This window comes from Amblyomma americanum, chromosome 2 (genome assembly GCF_052857255.1).
Source record: "Amblyomma americanum isolate KBUSLIRL-KWMA chromosome 2, ASM5285725v1, whole genome shotgun sequence".
Classification (NCBI taxonomy): domain Eukaryota; kingdom Metazoa; phylum Arthropoda; class Arachnida; order Ixodida; family Ixodidae; genus Amblyomma; species Amblyomma americanum.
In genome coordinates this window covers 16083156-16102493 of record NC_135498.1, presented here as the reverse complement: position 1 = coordinate 16102493, position 19338 = coordinate 16083156, and the positions used below count along the sequence as shown (strand labels likewise).

Genomic DNA, 19338 nt, shown 5'->3' with positions numbered 1-19338 from the left:
TTGTTGCTTTTCTAGTCAATGATCATGCTAAGATGAGCATAGTATGTGCCTTGCTCAGCTCTTAGTTTTTTGCTTGCATTAATGAAATACTACCATTGCAGCTATTTTTGTACTACATTCTTGTCCTTTCTGCCATGGTGGCTCAGTGGTTCTGGCACTCGGCTGCTGACTCAAAAGACGTGGGTTTCGATCCCAGCTGCGACAGTCGAATTTCAGTGAAGGTGAAATTCTAGAAGGTCCGTGTACTGTGCGATGTCAGTGCATGTTAAAGAACCTCAGGTGGTCGAAATTCCCGAAACCCTTCACTACGGTGTCCCTCACAGCCTGAGTCGCTTTGGGATGTTAAACCCACACAAACCAAACCTAACCATTCTTGTCCTTATTTATTGCAGTTCCTCATCCTTTTTTGTCTGTGTTACCAATGTCTTACTGCCTGCGCAACATATGGCTTCTATTTTAAGCATCTCTCTTGTTGTCCCTTGATGTTGCAAGAGGAACGAAGTAGCTTATTATTTCTTTTTGCAGACATCTACATTTGCTTTGAAGTCGACTCCTATGGGCATTTCTTCAAGAAGGCTAAAACGAAAATATGCCAAAATACAATGGAGCCCAACTTTAATCAGGTGGGTGCTGTCTGAAACCACTGGCGGTTTAGTCATTAAAATGACACATTGGTGGATGCTCGTCAGCATCCGCCTAAGTTCAGCCACATGACTTCGATCCAGGGAAAATTTTTCATCTTTGAAGTCCATGAGAAAACTGCATAGCTTTCCTTTATTTGGCTTTGTTGAGGTGGATGATAATGGGTAACCCCCTAATCTGAAATCTACTCCACCTTGGAGGATTCCTTTGAATACAAAAATGGTTTCTCATAAAATGAATATATACTGATATTTTGGACATTAAAGCTGGGAACGAATGTTATGTGTAGTTGTAACATTTTCGGTGTTTAATTAAAACATAAGAGAACCGGTGGCCGGGGCTAGTCATTTATAGAAGGACATGGCAGGGCCATTTCATGAATCTCAGTTTTGCATTGAAGTAAATAGTTTTAGAGATGATTAATTCTGAGGTTTCAGTGTCGTGGCTGTTTTATTCATTTCAAGATCGACAACTGAAATTTCAATAGCACTGCTCCTTCCACTCATGGTGTTTGCCATTTGTGTTCACCATTACCACCGTGAGACGTCCCATGGGAGATGCCTAGACACATTTTCTCTTGGTCTATGTTATCCACTAAAGTATGTAATTGTGTTATAATTTCTATAAATGCCTCTGTACCCTATCCATGTACTCATTACATAAATACTACCCTTTGAGCAATGCAGTATCAAATGTGCAATGTCAAGTGATCACGTGCATGCATAATTGCTGACATTAGTTTTTACTTTGGTCAGTTGCTTTTGCACCATTAAAATCAATATAACTAACTAGTTAATAAAGGTTTGTGTTTGTTCTTTGTGCGAGCACTGCAGGTGGAGGTTTTAGGGCAACTTATTCAAACTGAATTAAAGTGAAGTACTTGGCAGTCTTTATATTTTTTTTTATTGCCTTCTTTGCTTATGTTTTCGCTTCTGAAGGTGCTGATGGTTTGGGCAATGTTGCTGACACTGTCTTCATTCTGGATTGGTGCAGGAAGTTGTGATTGACCTGGATGGGTCACAAACCCTCCGAATCCTCTGCTACGAGGAGCAAATCAAGAATGGCACGACCATCACTGAACTGCGAGGAAAGGCTGCCTTTGAGTTGAGCCGCTCCTGGCTCACGGACAAGTACCAGGAGAAATCCTTCAGCCTGCAGGACGTAGGTCTCTTTCATTTAGATGGAGCCTCCTTGCTCTTGATGTTCACACTCTGTTCATGTTCAAACTTCGATGCTGTTTGCTTTAATGCATATATGCAGCTGTTGGAGCACATCAGAGTAACTTAAAGATCTAGTCCCAGGTGAAAATTTCCAACTGGTTTCCAACTGGTCCCAGTCCATCTGGTTTAAGGAACAGATTTCCAGTTGCAACTGGGACCAGTTGCATCTGGAACCAGTTGGAATCCCAGATGCAACTGGAACCCATTTCAATCCCAGATGCATCTGGGACCCGTTGCAATCCCAGATGCGGCGGGGGCCTAATGCAACCAGCCCATTCACAGACGTCTCCACAGAAGCATCGGGACGTCCAAGCACTCTATCTAGCTCAAATACATTTGAGTGAGCGAGTGTACATGGTCGTCACGGGAGTTCAAAACACTGAAGATAAGTTTTGAGTGCGTCAATGTTTATTGCCCTTTGCACCTTCACTGAATCTTGAATCTTCTCGCTGAGCCCAATAGGTCAGGGTTGCTGCAAAACAAAACATAATAGTTCATTTTTATAGGTGACAAACAAGAGAATCGCACACAGCGAGTACAAATAAAATTTACGCTCTTTACCCACGCAAGTCTAGGAGCCGTCCAGGGGCGCTCTCTGCAGCATTAAGACGCAATCGTGCTGAGCGGAGTTCGCTTCCACACACACTTCGGCACACGATCCGAACGCATGCCCACTTCTCGTATAGTAGAGATCAGTTGCATACATCACCAGCCTTTGTTTCAATGAGCAGCGAGTTTGGAAAAACAGCCAAATGAGTTAGCATAAAAATATAACGTGCCACTAAATGCGTTAGAATTTTTTCATTACGAACGCAAAAATAGCATAAAATACACTTCAATGAGCGAACTTAGTATGCACCTGGAAAGGGCATGATTCCATCCGGTGAAAACGACTTGTAGTCCTAATTGGTTTTGACGGGTACGTCCACTTCGCCGAGTAGTCAAAGCAAGCAAACTCTCTTCCTTCAGCACCATCAAGGAAAGAACTGCTGAACAATGTCACCAACAATAGTATGTGAAAAATTAATTCTATGTCGAGGTTCTTCAAACACAATGTTCTCGCAAACACGATGAGAAATTGCACACGTCATCCGCGCGACCATTGCCGCTATGGCTACCCTAGCACGGACGGCGTGTGCGAAACTGACGCTCGTTTCGGAAACTTTTTTTACTTACTACTCTGTTTTCACTAGCATAAAAAATAAGTTAATAATTTTTAAATTGTAACGAATTACTTTACTCATAGCTGTAATTGTCATGCATAGTTTGTGCTATTATTGGCAAAATATGTTACGAACGTCAACGCGATGGCGGCGTCGAGAATGACACCCGCACCCGGGCCTCTGATGGCTGAAGGCGGGGCATGTCGCGGAAGTCACGGTCTTGGAAGATCGTTTTGGGATGGTTCAGCAATTATAAAGAAATAAATAAATATAATGTTACCATGTCCGAAACGTCTATGTCACAACGGGTTGAGACAGAAAAAGAACAGGCTTAATAAAAAAAAAATAAGCAGTAATGCGTGCACACGATATTTTCGCAGCATATGCATGTCGACACATGTTTTGAGGAAAGTGGTGTTATTCGCCAGGAGAGTGCCTACGGGCATTTTCACATGCAGTGCACACAGTGCAATCGGAATGATGTTCGCCAATAAGCCAGCTTTCATCTAATTTTGCATTACATTCACTTCTGCGCTTAATGACTGTGCAATGTGCTGAGCCGCAGCAGCATTTAGTTCCTTCTCGATGTCCCTCCAAGCAGTAAAAAAACTTACCATTTGGTTTTAACCCACGACCAGTTCTGCCCAGTTGGCCCTCAATTGGGAATTTTTGCTTCCCACTTGACCCACAAATGGAACCACTTACTTCCCAGTTGGTCCCCAGTTCCGACTGCTTGACTCTCAACTGGGAATTGATGTTTCCCAGTTGGTGGAAAACTTGACCAATTGCCTCCCACTTGGTCCCCAACTGGGACCAGTTGGGCTCCATGTGGGTTTCCAAGTGGAACCAGTTGCCTTCCAGCTGGTACCAGTTGGTATCCAACTGGGGCCAGTTACTCCCAGTTGAAACCAGGTACTCCCAATTGAATTTCCAGTTGAAGATTTTCACCTGGGGTCTGATATAATCTGCAGTGTAGTCCCGTATAGTTTTGTATTTCTTATTGTTGAAGCTTTCATATTTAAGTTTAATTAAGGCCTTGCAATTTCCTTTTTTTTCTTCTTTCTCAGTTCACGCTCAACCTCAGCATCAAGTACAACTCCTCAGATGTTGGTCTGCAGAGAGTTCCATCGTGTAAACCCGTTGGATCTTTTGGGATTAAGGTGCAACAGGTTTGCAAGTAAGTCTTTCTGTCCATCTTGTCCTTTATCTTTTATTCCTTTAGGTGCTTTGAGGTAGCATGGTAGCCCTAAATTTGAAGTACTACACATTTTTGTTTGTTTCCTCAGGGCAACATGCCATTTCTGTGTTGTTATTGGGGATAATAAACTGTACCTGAAAGAAAATTAGTTTAAGAGCATGATTGTGACTTTCAATACCTTAGTTGGCAAAAATACAATTGAATCTCAGTAATTTGAGCTCACATACCTGTGGACAAGGAATTGGTCTAAATTATAGGAGCTTTTATAATACATTTTATGTTCTTTGGACCAAAACCATTGGTTTGAGGAAACTGGAGGTTGGAATTTAGCTAGCCCAAATTAACAAGAACAATTTGTAATTCTCTGGACTGGTAAACGTGACCCAAAAAGAACCCACATCATGGAGCAGTTTTTAGAGAAGGCTTATTTCCTGATGATCAAAATGAAACAAATAAAGCCCAATTTTTAACATTGAAAGTTTAAAAAACGTAAAACCCAGAAGCAAAGTAGCCGAGGTACAACATGTCCAGTGTAATAAAAGAATTAACTTGTGTTCCAGTAGGCCACACACACCGCGGATCTAAATTGCCAGAGCAGAAATTGACGCCAAGCATTTATTGAAAACACCTCCTATTGCTTTAGCAGTACAAGCTTACTTAATAAAGTTTATTAAGTTTTCACAAACTCTCGTTGCAGGAAGGAAAAGAGCGCAGTGCCCTTTGTGATCACTACATGCGTCAGGGAGGTCGAGCGTCGAGGAATCAACGAGGTAGGGCTGTACAGAGTGTCTGGTTCGGCATCTGACCTGCAGAGGTTGAAGAGGACGTTCGAGAATGGTACGTAGACAGCACCCGGTTTGATCGAATTCTTTGTTGCTTGGTTGCGACACTAAACTCAAACTTCTTCATTATGTGTTCTCTCATGTGTTCTCATTATGTGTTCTTCTTCATTATGTGGAAAAAATACGTGCTCTCAAAATGCTTTGCAGGTTTTATAGAGACTGCCTAACTTGATGCGAAATCGAAATACAACCTTTGTCTGTAAAGTTTCGAGACTGATTTATTTTCTTCTCTAGAATTGATTCCCCAAAACAAATGTTGGTGCGTATGTGTAGTGCCATCTTTTCGGGCTAACCTGAGCTATTTATGTTAATTGCTGTGGCAGCCGCTAGACTGCACTACATGAAGAAAAATACGTTGTCACTAGTCATCCGTGCGTTGTACTGTGAGTGAATGTGGAGAGATGGACGTGCATTTCGAACAGCGTGTAAACATAAAATTCTGTGTAAAGCTTGGCAAGATAGCCACACAGACGTATGAGCTCCTTCGTGATGCTTACGGCAACGAGACATTATTGCGGGCACGAGTTTTCGAGTGGCACAAGAGGTTCATTTCGGGGAGAGCGTCTGTGGAAGATGGCACAAGGCAGGGGCGGCCTTCAACCTCACGGAATGAAAACAACGTGGCTCTGATCAGGGAAATCGTACAACAAGACCGCACCATTACAGCCCGCATGCTATCAGATGCTCTCGACATTAGTAAGACAACATGCCAGCAAATTTTGCATGATAAACGAAAGCCGAATGAAAGACATGTGCCGCACTCCCTCACACAGGACAAGAGGGACACGCGGGCATCAGTGAGCACTGATTTGCTCTTCGAGGCAGAGAAGAATGCTGCATTCGTTGACAGCATTATTGCTGAAGACGAGACATGGTGTTTTCATTATGATCCTCAAACAAAGAGGCACTGCGCCGAACGGCGGTCCACAAGCCCTCCGGCGTCATGAAAGGTGCGGCGACAGAAGACCAAAACAAAGACGATGATGAGTTTTTTTTTCGATGCCAGAGGTGTCATACACCATGAGTTCGTCCCACAAGGGCAGACAGTGAATCAGGAGTTAAATACAGTAGCTGACGGGTAATTCGGACGTCAATATTTCGGACTTATAGGACATTTCGGACTTCGATGAGGCGGCGTCAGTCACCCCATAGAAGCGCATGCATATTCACGACGGATATTTCGAACTTAAAAGTCCGAAAGTTCTATTTTTTGGACTAATTTCAGTCGCCTGCAGGCCAAAATCGGCCATCTTATCGGCTTTTTGCCAGCGCAAAAGGCGCCATCTTGGATTGAGGTGGATTTACTCTGCAGCTGGATTGGCTTGACATACTTTCGGTATCTCATTTTTGCCAGTAGAGGTCCCTGCGATCTGACACTTCGAGGTGGCAGTCGGATTGTCATTGCCATCAACTTGCTTTTGTCGCCAACGTTGTTGCGGGTGGTTATCGCTTGTCTCGTGTGTAAAATTGAAAATTGGTTGTTGGGGAAAGGAGCAGCGGCACCTCGGGGGTCACCTGAACTGTGAAGGGATAAAAGGAGGGACTGAGAGAAGAGGTGCCGTAGTGGAGGGCTCGGGAATAATTTCAAGCACCTGGTGATCTTTAACGTGCACTCGCACAGCCCAGGGGCACCCGCCTTTGCGTTTCGCCTCCATCGAAACGTGGCCGCCACGGTCGGGTTCGAACCTGGGAACTCGGATCAGTAGCCGAGCGCCCTTACCACTGAGCCACCGTGGCGGGTCTCATACGTTCGCCAATCGCCGTTTGGTCACTTTGATTTCTCCGACCATGTCGACCGAGTGGCACTCCATCTTCACAAAGTTACATCTGTTCGCCATTTTGTGATTGCGCCTGGCGGTTCCACCGCGTTGAATGAAAAGTGCCTTGCCTTTGCGTGTGTTTCACGAGCGGTGTGGTGCACACTCGTGTTGTGGATAACAGCCGGTGCCGCCGGGTCCGTCAAAGAATTCAACTAAACGCTGTGACCTTGCTGTCTAGTGTGTACAGTGAAAGCACAACTTTGGCACAAATACAGGTGCAAATCATCGCCAGGAAGAGAAATTTGCCGCAAGGCAAAATTTGTGACTTCTTTAAGCCGATTTCATCTCAATAAAGTGATTTTTTTTTACTTCACAGATTTTTCAGACTTTTTGATTATTCGGGCCATTTTTCGGGTCCCTTCGAGTCCGAAAAATCGGTCGGCGACTGTATCCGCAAGCTCCAACACATACGTGATGCACTGCAATGCTATCGTCCTGTCTTATGGGCATCTGGACAGTGGAGCCTTCTACACGATAATGCAAGGCCGCATACTGCTCTCAGCATGACAAAATTTCTCGCCAAGCACAGCATTACTGTACTTCCCCATCCGCCATACTCGCCTGACCTCTCCCTGTGTGATTTTTTCCTGTTTCCTCGTGTGAAGAGAGCCCTAAAAGGTCGCTGGATAGGGAGCATGGAGGTCATTCATGTCGCCACGTCAAAGAGCTGACAGCCCTGCCAAAAGAAGCGTTTTCCAATTGTTTTCAAGACCTCAAGAAGCATTGGAAGCTGTGTATAGACTGGAAGGAAGACTATTTCGAAGGGGTGCGGAACAAATGATTTCAATGTTAACCGCATTTTTTTTAATGGACTCAGTCTCGGTACTTTACGGACAAAGGCTGTATATCTGCAACTTTTGTGTTTTTTCGAACCGTGGGCATCATTACCAATGCAATGAATTTTTTGTTGGCTTTCCACTTCAATGTCCCACAGATCCTTATGAAGCAGAGCAGCTTCTCAAGGAGGTCGACATCAACAATGTCACTGGCCTGCTCAAGCTGTACCTGCGGGAACTACCTGAAGCTCTCTTCACCGACGCTCTATATCCAAAGTTTTTTGAGGCATTCAGTGAGTACCACTTGTGTGAAACATGAAAGCACTGTAAGATGCAGTTGTGGTGCATGACACATTGTTGTGCCTAAATAAAACTGCAATGGCATGAATTTATAAATGTGCTATGGCAAGCAATGGTTTGGTAATGGCTGTGCAGCATGCTTTGCTAAAGGTGCAGCGAGGTACTGTCTGAATGAAAATCATGTTAGCAAAATAGCTTGAGCTGCATTAAGTAGAAGGTTACATCAACCCAAACAACCCCTTAGGTAACAGGTTTGAGGCCAGTTTTACATAACTTGACTTGCAAACCTTAGTACTGTTGCAAAAAAGAACAATGGTACTAACAGTTAAAAGAATTTCATGCTAGAAGAATTGGGTGCTCATCTAGACTTAGCTTCTGGTTTAATTAAGTTTATCTACACAATCTTTTCTACTAAGCTGAGTTCCTTACAGATGCTGCTGTTTAGAAAAGGGTTGTGGCAATCAAGTCTGTCAGTCATTTCAGTCATCTTTTTTTCTCCAGGTAAGCACGACCAAGAGGAAAAGAAAAACATGCTTCTGAGCCTCTTCAGCAAACTGCCAGAAGTGAACCAAAACGTTACTGTGTTCCTAATTGATCACATGGTGAAGTAAGCATGCTTCTTTTCAAACTTCTGCCATAGTTGTCTGCCCATTTTTTGTTAAACGTATTGTTTCCATTGATATTTCACTTAGCTAGAATCATTATTGCAAAAGGAGTTTTGGTTAAGCAACCTGGGTAAAGCAAGTAGTCATAATTGCCTATCTGGTAAGGAAATTTACTAGCAATGGTGGGAATGTTGCACCATTTGCGCCAAGCTGCGCCATTTGATATATAATTGCTGTAGTTGTGGCCGTACAGGCCTCCATTTGGACACCACTGTTAATGTCAAGACTGTTGTGCGTCTTATGCACTCTACATCTGACAGTTGTGTCTGTGTGCTTTAATTCATCAGCAGTGGGACAATAAATGAAGTAAAGTAGATTGCTTGTTGCTTAATCCACGACTTTCAATGTGATTTGACAGCCAAGACAGTCTGAAAACCAATTTTCTAACACTATCATCCGCTACATAGTATAATGGCACGTGTTGCTTTATTAGTATAGTGAAACAGAATGGAAAGCATGAAAAGCACCATCACATGAATGTAGGTGATGCATTGTTTGCCCGCATTGTTCCAAACACATTTCTTATCTCCAAACACATTTCTTATTTTTTTTTCCTCTGTGACTGCCCCCCTGCCCCCTTCCCGCCGTAATGCATACATGTATGCTCTGCCCAAAACAGGATCAACTCCAATGAAGCACAGAACAAGATGTCCTTGCACAATCTGGCCACAGTGTTTGGACCTTCCATAATCCGTCCCTGCAGTGGCGCAGTGGGCCAAAACCCCAGCGACCTGCTTACCACGAGCACTGTGGATGTCATGGCACAGGCCGGCATCCTCTACTTCTTTCTGCGGCGGCGAGCGGCAGGGCTGTCCCTTATTGTCGATGGTCGAGAAGCATCCCCCACTGCAGAAGCATGAGAGGCTCCCACCCTGTGGTGTGCGTGTGCCGCATCCGGAGGATTATAAATGCGAACAGCAGTATAGGAGACCTGCCAACAGCCTGTTGAAATGCAGCTAGAACGCGTCTCTGTGCTGCCGACGAGCCATGGAAAGAGAAAAGCCACAAACTTTATGACGCTTTCTTCACACGGCTGTCGGAAACGTTGCCTGCTTGTGAAGTGTGACTTACCCAGTGGATGTGTGTGTGTGTGTCTGCTCCAGCCAGCTTCAGCTTTTTTTTTTACCCCCCCCCCCCCCCCCCCCCCCCCCCCTGTGAATGCGCATGTATGTGTGTGTATGTGTGTGTACGTGCATACGTCCTGATTTTTTTATATATAAATAGACAGCTGGTGACAGAACACACCTGTGATGCGTTGGAAGTGCTGTGGTTATTAAAGCTGCATTCAGCATCACTGGCAGTGGTAAGAACACCGCCACTGATGGTGCCTCCATGCCCTGTGGCACAGGACACATGTTACAGTGCAGATCAAGTTTCTCTGCTGTAAGGTCTGCAGTGTGCTGCCATGTGTCTGGGAATCAGGCCAGTGCTTTACTTCCATTTAATTTTCTGCGGCCTCATAGAAGAAGCAGGTATAGCTCCTTACGGCGCTTTGTTGCAAGTGGTATTCTTGAGCTTAATCCACGGCATATAATTATACCAGCTTTTAGAATGTAAAGCGTCCATTAGATTTTCACTTTCAATGTGCCCAAGGTGTATTTTATGTGTTTGGTCTTTGCTGCCTCCTAAGCAGCAGCACATCCTTTTGTTGGCTGTTCTTTTCACCTTTCATGCAGGAACATTTCTTCCATGTGTGTGTTTCACATTATGCCATGCATTAGACCAGTGCTGTGCAGGCAGGTTAGTCAACGAAGGTTCGACACGCACCAACAGTATGGCTGCTTGCCGTGTACACTAAATCCCTCCATCTCTCCTTGCTTTTAACATGCCAATGTGGACGCGTTGTCTGCTGTTGTAACAAATCACTCATAGCTCTGTAGCTGTGGCGGCTTTACCGTGTGTCTGTTTGACTAGTCTACAATCCTTACAGTTGCCATGGTGTCTCCATGTGTCGCTGGTTTTTGCCCCTGGTCGAGGCTTCTTCCACCCTGGCTAGGTCATTTCAGTCTTGTTGCTTTTAGGTATGAACTGTCAGTAATTTTTTTTAACCTTTGTGTATTTCCATCACACTTTTGCTGACCATGTTAAGATGCATGGCTAGTATTGATCAATATTTCATTTTTTGGTGTTCATGTTGCATTATCAGAATGTAGGTGAAACGCAGGCTATTTCTTCTTTTTATTTGGCAGTTTGCTTGCTAACGTGTGACCTTTCTTTGGTCCATCAAAAGAAGCATTAAAAATGCGGTTTTAATCACTCTTTTATCATTAGGGTTCTCAGTTCTATGGAAGACAAAGATAGTAATAATGCTTTTCCTTGAATACTAAATGCTTTGCGCTTTGTCTCATTTCACTACTTTTGTTATCCTTTATGGACTCTTAGTATGCTGTCGTATTGCTCATGGCAGCAACATTATATAATGATATGCCGTACGTCTAGCAGAGTTCCTTTGAACACTGACCCTAGGGGGGTGCTTTTCATGTGCTTTAACAACATCCAAGCTACAGCCATTCTGGTATGTCATTTTTATTCTTATGACCTCATGCTTCGAGGTTTCAGTAACTACTGCCAACTTGAATGAATACATCTTGGTGCATTTCTGCTTGGGACACCAGCGGCCACTTTTGTACACTCTCGTAATAAGTTTCGTTCAACAAAAAGAAAAGAATTTGATGAAGGGTGGTGCAGCAAAATCATTCTGCTGGATGATATTTCCTGAAAAGCCTTTTTTCCAGTCCCCATTAACCCACTTAGTGGTGAAATACACTTCTTTGTTGTGTGATTTGTTGTTATTTTTATTGACAAACAGTATTCATGTATGTTTCCATGAACAGTTGTTTTTATTTTGCATCTGTATTGTAATTTTACGTTTACTGCCAGAATAATGAGACCTTTTTGTTGCTTTTAGCATTTAATCGTGATGCTAACCAGGCTAAACATTTGTGCAGTGTATGCATGACAGAAGTACACCATCATGCTGCTTGTAAATAACTAACGTGGATAGCGCCGAACCAACTTTTGTACATTGTGTGCCTGACTTGCCTTATGAAGCTGTGGGCACAGTATTTTGTATATTTTGCTCCCATTCTTGCAGTGAGGCTTTGAAGGATGGATGCCAGTCTTTGTACCCTTTAGTGCCCATGTTGGAAATCATAAAAACAGCAACAACTGCCACATGCTTTTGAATGTACACATTTTCACTGAAATGTACTGTGTCATGATATAGTGTGACACCAGGCTTCCTGCTACCAGAACATGGACCAAATCATAGTCTTTACTCAATGTCAGACTTTGTAATTACTTACATATTACTGTTGGCAGTGTTTTTTTTAATGATTATATATATAAAATGACAAACTGCCATACTGAAGTGCAGAAAATATATATTTTGAGGTTTAATCCGAGCATGTAATAGTTCATCAGACTTTTTATGAAGCTGCAAAGACTGAGCTTTGAAGCTGTAAATTCTGCTACAGTAACTAAGCCCATGGTTGCATGCGCAATTCATGTTTTGTTTCCTACAGGATTGGAGTTAACGATAAAGTGGGCTTAAGGCTCTCTTCAAAGCATGGGTCTGCACTCATGATTCATTGGCAGTTCACTTTTTTTTTACACAAACGTTTGTTTTTACCAATTCTTGTTTGGCCACGTTGCTGGAATAACTTATGTCAGGATTTTTCCCAATTTTTAGAGCAAGCATTTTCAGACTGGCCGATGTGGAGGTTCAGTATTGTGCACATAGGGTTGCTAGAAAATAAAGTGACAGCATTTACCAAGTCATTCAGCATTGCATGCTGGTCTTCGAGCATTTTTCTATGAAAGAACCAAGGACAAATGGAAAGCCTTGCAATCAGCATTCATGCATCAAACTGCAGCTAGCTCTCAGCTGCTGCTAAAAAAAAAAAATGGAATGTGTGGCTTCTACCTAAAAGTTAAACAGGCATTGCAGAGTTGCTTGTACAGTCTCACAAAGGTTAGGAAATGCAAACTGGGAGATCAAGCAGTTAGTTGCATTTTCAGTTTCATAATTAGCAGTTTGAACTAGAAGGTTGAGAATGTCAGTTGAGGTTGGAGCTACATCTTCCATGATAAAGATAAAAAAATTAATACTCCAGGGTTGCATTACAGCATCAAAGAAAAAACGGGAATCTTCTGTGCCAACTTTCGGCTTCGGTCATTTTGAGCAACAGTCTTCCCACTTCTGCCTTCTCTACGCATGTCTTTCAAAGGAGATACTTGTGTTTCTGTTGAAGATTTTGACAAAACAATGCAAAAATAGGGTAGTAAGATGGAAAAGAACAAAAAACTACAGTTCTGGGCTTTAACCATTATTTCCGGATCGAACTTCTGTGCTAAATTTTTTTTATTTTTGTGTTATTCAAACACTAACTATGGACCTCAAGCAAGCATTTTTCTCTGACTTTACATCTTTGCCTACCAAGGCAGTGTCTGTGTACTATGCAACTGTAGCTGGTGCAAGCTGATGTAACATACATTGGCCTGCACTTATGTCCTTAGCTCACTATAACTGCGAAAGAAATGCTTTTGTGTGAATCCATGCCTTCGCTTTAATGTTGACATTTTCTTCTTAACTTCATGTTTCAGAGGATAATCATTTACTAACTAGACTTTACAGTTACAGTGTAACATAACTAAGTTCATGCATTAGACACAAAAGGAATGGAATGATTCGTGCTGCTGCTTCTAGGTGTTTCTACTCTTTCTGCACCATCCAGCCCTTAGCAGAAATAGGTGTAATTCGATTGCGTGTGCACTGGAAGATTATGCACGCCAGATAAGCTTTGAGATTGCTGTGAACTGGTTTGGCTTTACCTTTTCTATTGCAATATATGCCAGTAGATTTCAAATCGTATTGTACCTAGGCTTTCATAACTTGAGCAGAGGCTGTTGCAACAGCACCTTCATTTATATTTGCAAGTGCCCTAAAGGCACAAGCATTCACTCCCTGGTGCTTTTAATATCGATTGATATCACTAGCCTCAGTGTAGTAATGCCATAGCCATCAAGCATGCTTTCAGATTGGATCATGGTCTTGTGACAAGTCAGTTAAATAACTTATGGTTGCCTTCTGTGGTAGTCCAGGTCTAAACCAAACAGCCTTCTAGCTTTAAATTGACTGATTAGATGTGGAATACCCATCATAGAACTCCACTCTTTCCCTCTATGTATAAGAAAGCCTGTCTTGGGCACCTTGATGTAGGCTCTTCTTGGGACCATATATCAATGCAAGGTTGGCAGCATTAAGAATTGGTCTGCTTTTTCACAGTTTCTTTTGCAGATTTGAACCTATATTCCACATCCTGTGGCTTTCAGGGACCAGAGTGCAATCTTACACTTTGTGTTTTAGGCTTTCTGAAGGAGCTCAACACAAGACCAACACAAGCCCATTTGGCACTTACAGTAATTAACACTTCAACTTTTTCTTCATTTAATAATTGGAAGGGAAAAAGAAGAAACATTTTAGTAACTACAAAGCTGCAAAACATCAGAATATTCATTCTGCAGTGCTCAATTTCTTTGTGGGCATAATGCGAAGAGTCTTTGTTGGGACTCTTGTTGTTTTCAGTATTCAGGATTGTGTGGTATCAAGGTGCCAGTCATCAATAGCACTTGTTTGAAATGGTCATCTATCAGAAAAGGCTCGTTAAACCTTGTGTCATGAGGAACATAGATTATTTTTAGGAACATTGTTTTTTGTTCAAACCGTGTGGCTTCCACATGCATCACTGTTCGCCTGGGTGACGCTACAAGTTCACATCAGTGCGTTTAACTTGACTTTAATTTCTTTTGACTTTTATTACTGTGTCATTGAGTTTGCTGCATGATGCAGCCAGTCTTGCCTCAAAGAGAGTTGTGCTGTAGTGTTTATTGTAAATAGTGTACGACAGTGGAGCACGAAGTGTACATGACGTGGTGATGGGAGGTTTTTGTACATATACTCTTTAATAAAGCCAGTGGACTTTGTTTCTTGTGCATTTGTGGCCCATTGAATTTACTGCTTCTGCCGCTAGCACTCTTGTGTGCACACAGCCCAGTGTGGATCCCGAGTTTTATTCCCATTACAGGGTTCATTGATTGCACACTTAGTTCATATGTGAAAGAGGTCTGTCGATCTATCACGCGGCTGAAAGTAAAGAGATTCGTGGAACGTACACCCTTAGGATAGGCTGTGAGAGTGCAGATTGCTGAGGTATAATAATTGCCAACCACTAGTGGTCACAACGGTAGTCTGCGCTTAGTGTGTTCCACATGCTAGGTGTAGAATGCTTCTTCGAGTGAGACCTCTTGGAGTACTCTAACTACATATACGGGGTGTTGTTGGCCTTTTTACAAGAGGTAGGAAGGAGTACGTACCTGTCCTACACATTTTACACGTATGATTTTGCACCATTTCGCATAACTGTGCTGACACCAAGCCTGCTCCAATGCTAACACCAATGGGAGGAGGTGGGAGCAGGCGAAGATGAGAGTAGCCCGCGAACACGGCTGAATTGGATGCGGCCGTGGCGCACGCTTGCAGCTGCAATCCAGGCGATTGTGCACCAAGCCCACTGCAAAAGCAGCAAAAGTTCCGATGGCACTCTCCTGTCTAATGGCGGCACTGTACAGTTTTGCCAGAACGCGCTGTAGCTTTTAGAGCGAAAAGCTCTACTCCTCCCATGCTGAGCCTGAAGGTCATCTGGTTCTTGGATTTGACCTCTAACGGGAGGAGCGCCGCATGAGCAAAATTGCACGTGGCAGGTGCCTCGATCTTCTTCATCGACATACTCCATAGCTGCGCGCTGGGTAGTTACATCCGCCGCTGCGCTGGCTGCTGCTTGGCCACTCCTCGCCAGTTGTGGCATGTGATATGTCACGTGATTCACTCTTGCGCTTAGTAGTCTCATCCGCCGCTCTGGGTGCTTGCTCTTGCACTTGGTGCACGTGATGCATCACGTCATTTGCTCGCTCTCGCTGAAGTCTTGAAAAAATAAAGATGAACCAAGGCTAACCCGTGTGTAACCATGCTTAACAGAGCTTTAACTCTGTATCTCCTGGCTCAGGTGAGTTGAGCCACCTTTAACCACAGCCATGTTAATTATTCCTCCTTCCCCAGTCACTGCACATACTACAAATTTGTGGTAGGTTTATTGCTTAGCTGCATCTAAGTATACTGCATGGTGGTTGCAGTCATACTCGACTTTCAACGCATCAGCTCTCGCTGTTCGCCTCCCATCGTGTCTGCCTCGAAGCGTATTCTTAGGTATTGGTTTGACGATTAATTGATGTTGGAAGGCACCCTGAAGTGGCGTTTGGCCTTCCGATTCCAATACAGGGTTAATACCCAGAGCACATATTGCGAGTACGTGTCAGTGAGGAGTGAGAGGCTACTCTGCTCAGCGATCACTCTGAGTGACAGCATGAGATCGCACAAGGGGCCACTGCGGCGGCGATGACCAGTGGAGTCCCAGACTGGGGTCGTCACCCTCGAAGCTTTCTGAAGTCGATAACTTTACGCCATCATCCCGACACACTTCTTTCCATACCCTCATTAAGCCTGTCTCTTAAATTTAAGACCCCCCACTCCCCCAACTGCGCACTTGCAACGCCATAACACTTACCCTCGACCACTACCTCTGGGAATGTCCATCCTCTCCGCGCTCCTCCCATCCACACCCCCGCCCCTACCATGGGCTCTTCAGATTACACAGCCCGCGGACTGTCTGACTGATCGAACCGGCCATGCTATAGGGGCGTCTAAACTTTTTCTTTAAATAGTTTTCCCTCGTCCTCTTCAGAAGAGGTCAGTGTGCTGTGCGGTCTCTTCCGGAGCCCTCCACTATGGCACATATTTCACTCTCACCTTTCCTTCCATCGTGGCGCGATTGAGGTGTCAAGAAGTCCACTTCCACCTTCCTTCTCTTATGGCGCGGTTCGGGTGTCCACCGAGGTGTGAGACAACTGCGCCATTTTTGAAAAAAATAATTGGTTTTCGGGGAAAGTAAATGGCGCAGTATCTCATATATCGGCGGACACCTGAACCGCGCCGTAATGGAAGGGATAGAGGGAGTGAAAGAAGAAAGGAAGAAAGAGGTGCTGTAGTGAAGGGCTCTAGAATAATTTCGACCACCTGGGGTTTTTTAACATGCACTGACATCGCACAGCACACGGGCGCCTTAGCGATGTCAGCGCACGTTCGAAAAAAGTTTTTTCGGGAAAGGAAATGGCGCAGTATTGTCTCACATCTCGGCGGATACCTGAACCGCGCCGGGAGGGAAGGGAGGGAGGTAAGAGTGAAGGAGAGAAAGAGCCGCAGTGGAGGGCTCCGGATTAATTTCGACCTCCTGGGGATCCACTGTGGCGGGTACTGTGACCTCCGCGTTGGCGGCAAGCGCGCGTTTTTTAAATCGAAAGCTTTTCTACAGCGAAAGCTTTACTGGCTGCAGGGTGAGAAGTTTGGCGTAATTCCTAGAGAGCCGTACTGCGCATGAGCGAGGAGCAGTGACGACACACGGCGCATTTCTCTCTCGCTCCCTAGTCACAACTGCGCATGCGCCACTAGTATCACCGAGCCACAGGTGTTCCGCCGCTGCGCAGCGCCGCGCCTTTCCTCAAAATACAACTTTAAATTTTCAGTTTTCTCTTTCTTCTTTCCTTCCCTCCTTTACAGCTTCCTTTATGGCGCGGTTCGGGTGTCCACCGAGATATGTGAGACGGTTACTGTGCTTTGCGCGCTCGCCGCCGCCGTTTGGTATGACGTCACACCGCGTTCCTCGTCGTTGCGCTCGCCTCCGCTCGTTGACCCGCCGCGGTGGCTGAGTGGTTAGGGCGCTCGGCTACTGATCCGGAATTCCCGGGTCCGAACCCGACCGTGGCGGCCGCGTTTCGATGGAGGCGAAACGCTAAGGCGCCCGTGTGCTGTGCGATGTCAGTGCACGTTAAATATCCCCAGGTGGTCGAAATTATTTTGGAGACCTCCGCTACGGCACCTCTTTCTTCCTTTCTTCTCTTAGTCTCTACTCTATATGTGAGACAGATACTGCGCCATTTCCTATCCCCAAAAATTAGCTGCGGTTTAGCTTTGGTTAAGCCTGGTGAGAACAGAAGCATCCAACTCTGCGTCGCTCGTTAGACGTACCGCCTGAAGTACTTTCTGGTGTTTTTTTTTTCTCGCAGTAGCACTCTTCCGTCGTTTCTCGACGCGTGTAGCACGTTCTTCTCTGTCTTCGGCACGGCGTTTCTTCCTAGTCTCATTGAAATGTTTCAGCTTCGCTTTACGGCGCGCTATCACGGCAGGATGTTCTTCCTCCTCCATCGAAAACCGGTTTCTACCCCCACCTGCTACTGCTGTTGCTGATAGGAAGAAAGAATAGGAAAGTGCACTGTCCTGCCTACTGGCTCAAACCGAGCCACGCTCGGTGCCGCGTGCTGAAAGTGGGATAGTCTTCCTTCTTTCACTCCCTCCTTTATCCCTTCCCTTACGGCGCGGTTCAGGTGTCCAAAGATATATGAGACAGATACTGCGCCATTTCCTTTCCCCAAAAACCAATTAAAAAAAATTAAAATTAATGAATAGGAGAGCAAAGATAGAAAGCTCTACCCCCACCGGCGCGCCGTTGGCATATATAAACAGCTCTCCGTTTACGTCACAGACGGTGGCTCCGCCCCCGTTGCCAAGCAGAGTATTCATCTCCATGATTGATGTGCTTGTTTACTCAAATTCTTTTTATATGACGTCACCGTCATACAGCATCGCTAGTTGTCCCAGCTCCTCAACCTTCGACCTTGACTTTGACCTTCGAGGGATTTGGGAGGTAGCTCAACATCTTGGTTTGGCATATATGCGCCACCATGGCCTACGTGACTTTGCTGCACGGTTTGGCCTCTGAAGCTTTTCAAGGTCATAAACGGAAATATATTACCCTCTTGAAAACCTGACGTAGTGAAGATTTCGCTTCAAAAACCAATTTTCAATTTTCCACTCAGCTATGAAGCGGTAACCGCATGAAGCGATGTTCCTGTCCGCGCGACCCTTGCAGGGGGCAGGTGCGTGGCTCTCCTTAAACAAAAGCAGAGTTTGCTTTGTTCGGTATCTATTCAGGACTAGAGAAACCAAACACTGGTAAGTGAAAACATGGTTCATTGTCATCCCTTTTGTGTGTGAGATGCGTGTTTGTTTGACTTGATTTTCGTGACAGCGTTTAATTCTCATTACATCAATTCCCTTCAATGTCCGCGTAACGCGAGTGACTCCCAGTAGCCCTCACAAGTTTTTTTTTTTTTCGCCTTATTATGGTGCACAATATTCTCACAGTGTCTCTTTCGTACGACTTGTTGGGAGGTACAAATGTAATTATGTATACCGGACGCAATAACTGCCCCGTATCTAATGGGTTCACTTCGGTCCATTTTGGTACAATTGGTCGGGTCAAACTTAAGGGCAAAACACAATTGGAAAATTGAATTAGTTGCAAGTGAAAATTTCCGATGGTTTCTTTCTTTTTAACTGATACTTTCAATTATGGTCAAAGTTCTCAAGTTCATTTGATTTTCATTGCCGTGACAAAAATAAAATAAGCGAACTTCGAGCGGAATATTATCACACCCCTCCAAACAGCGATGCCCCCTATTTCACATCGATTGCATGTCTGCGAGTCAGCGTGCAGTCTTCTTCATGTAAACAGATATACGCTCGGGTTTTACCACCACAC

The 19338-nt window shown here is 44.5% G+C and overlaps 1 protein-coding gene across 1 annotated transcript in view; it reads left to right on the top strand.

The window, feature by feature from the left end:
- The window catches only part of RhoGAP1A (Rho GTPase activating protein at 1A), a 139526-nt gene extending 124915 nt beyond the window's left edge, over positions 1-14611 (top strand). The window contains exons 17-23 of the mRNA XM_077653296.1: positions 526-623; positions 1636-1803; positions 4093-4202; positions 4921-5060; positions 7820-7954; positions 8463-8568; positions 9246-14611. Coding sequence (XP_077509422.1) covers positions 526-623; positions 1636-1803; positions 4093-4202; positions 4921-5060; positions 7820-7954; positions 8463-8568; positions 9246-9486 — 998 coding nt within the window. The 3' untranslated portion in view covers positions 9487-14611. The remainder of the gene's footprint in view (positions 1-525; positions 624-1635; positions 1804-4092; positions 4203-4920; positions 5061-7819; positions 7955-8462; positions 8569-9245) is intronic.
- Positions 14612-19338: the final 4727 nt, after the last annotated feature.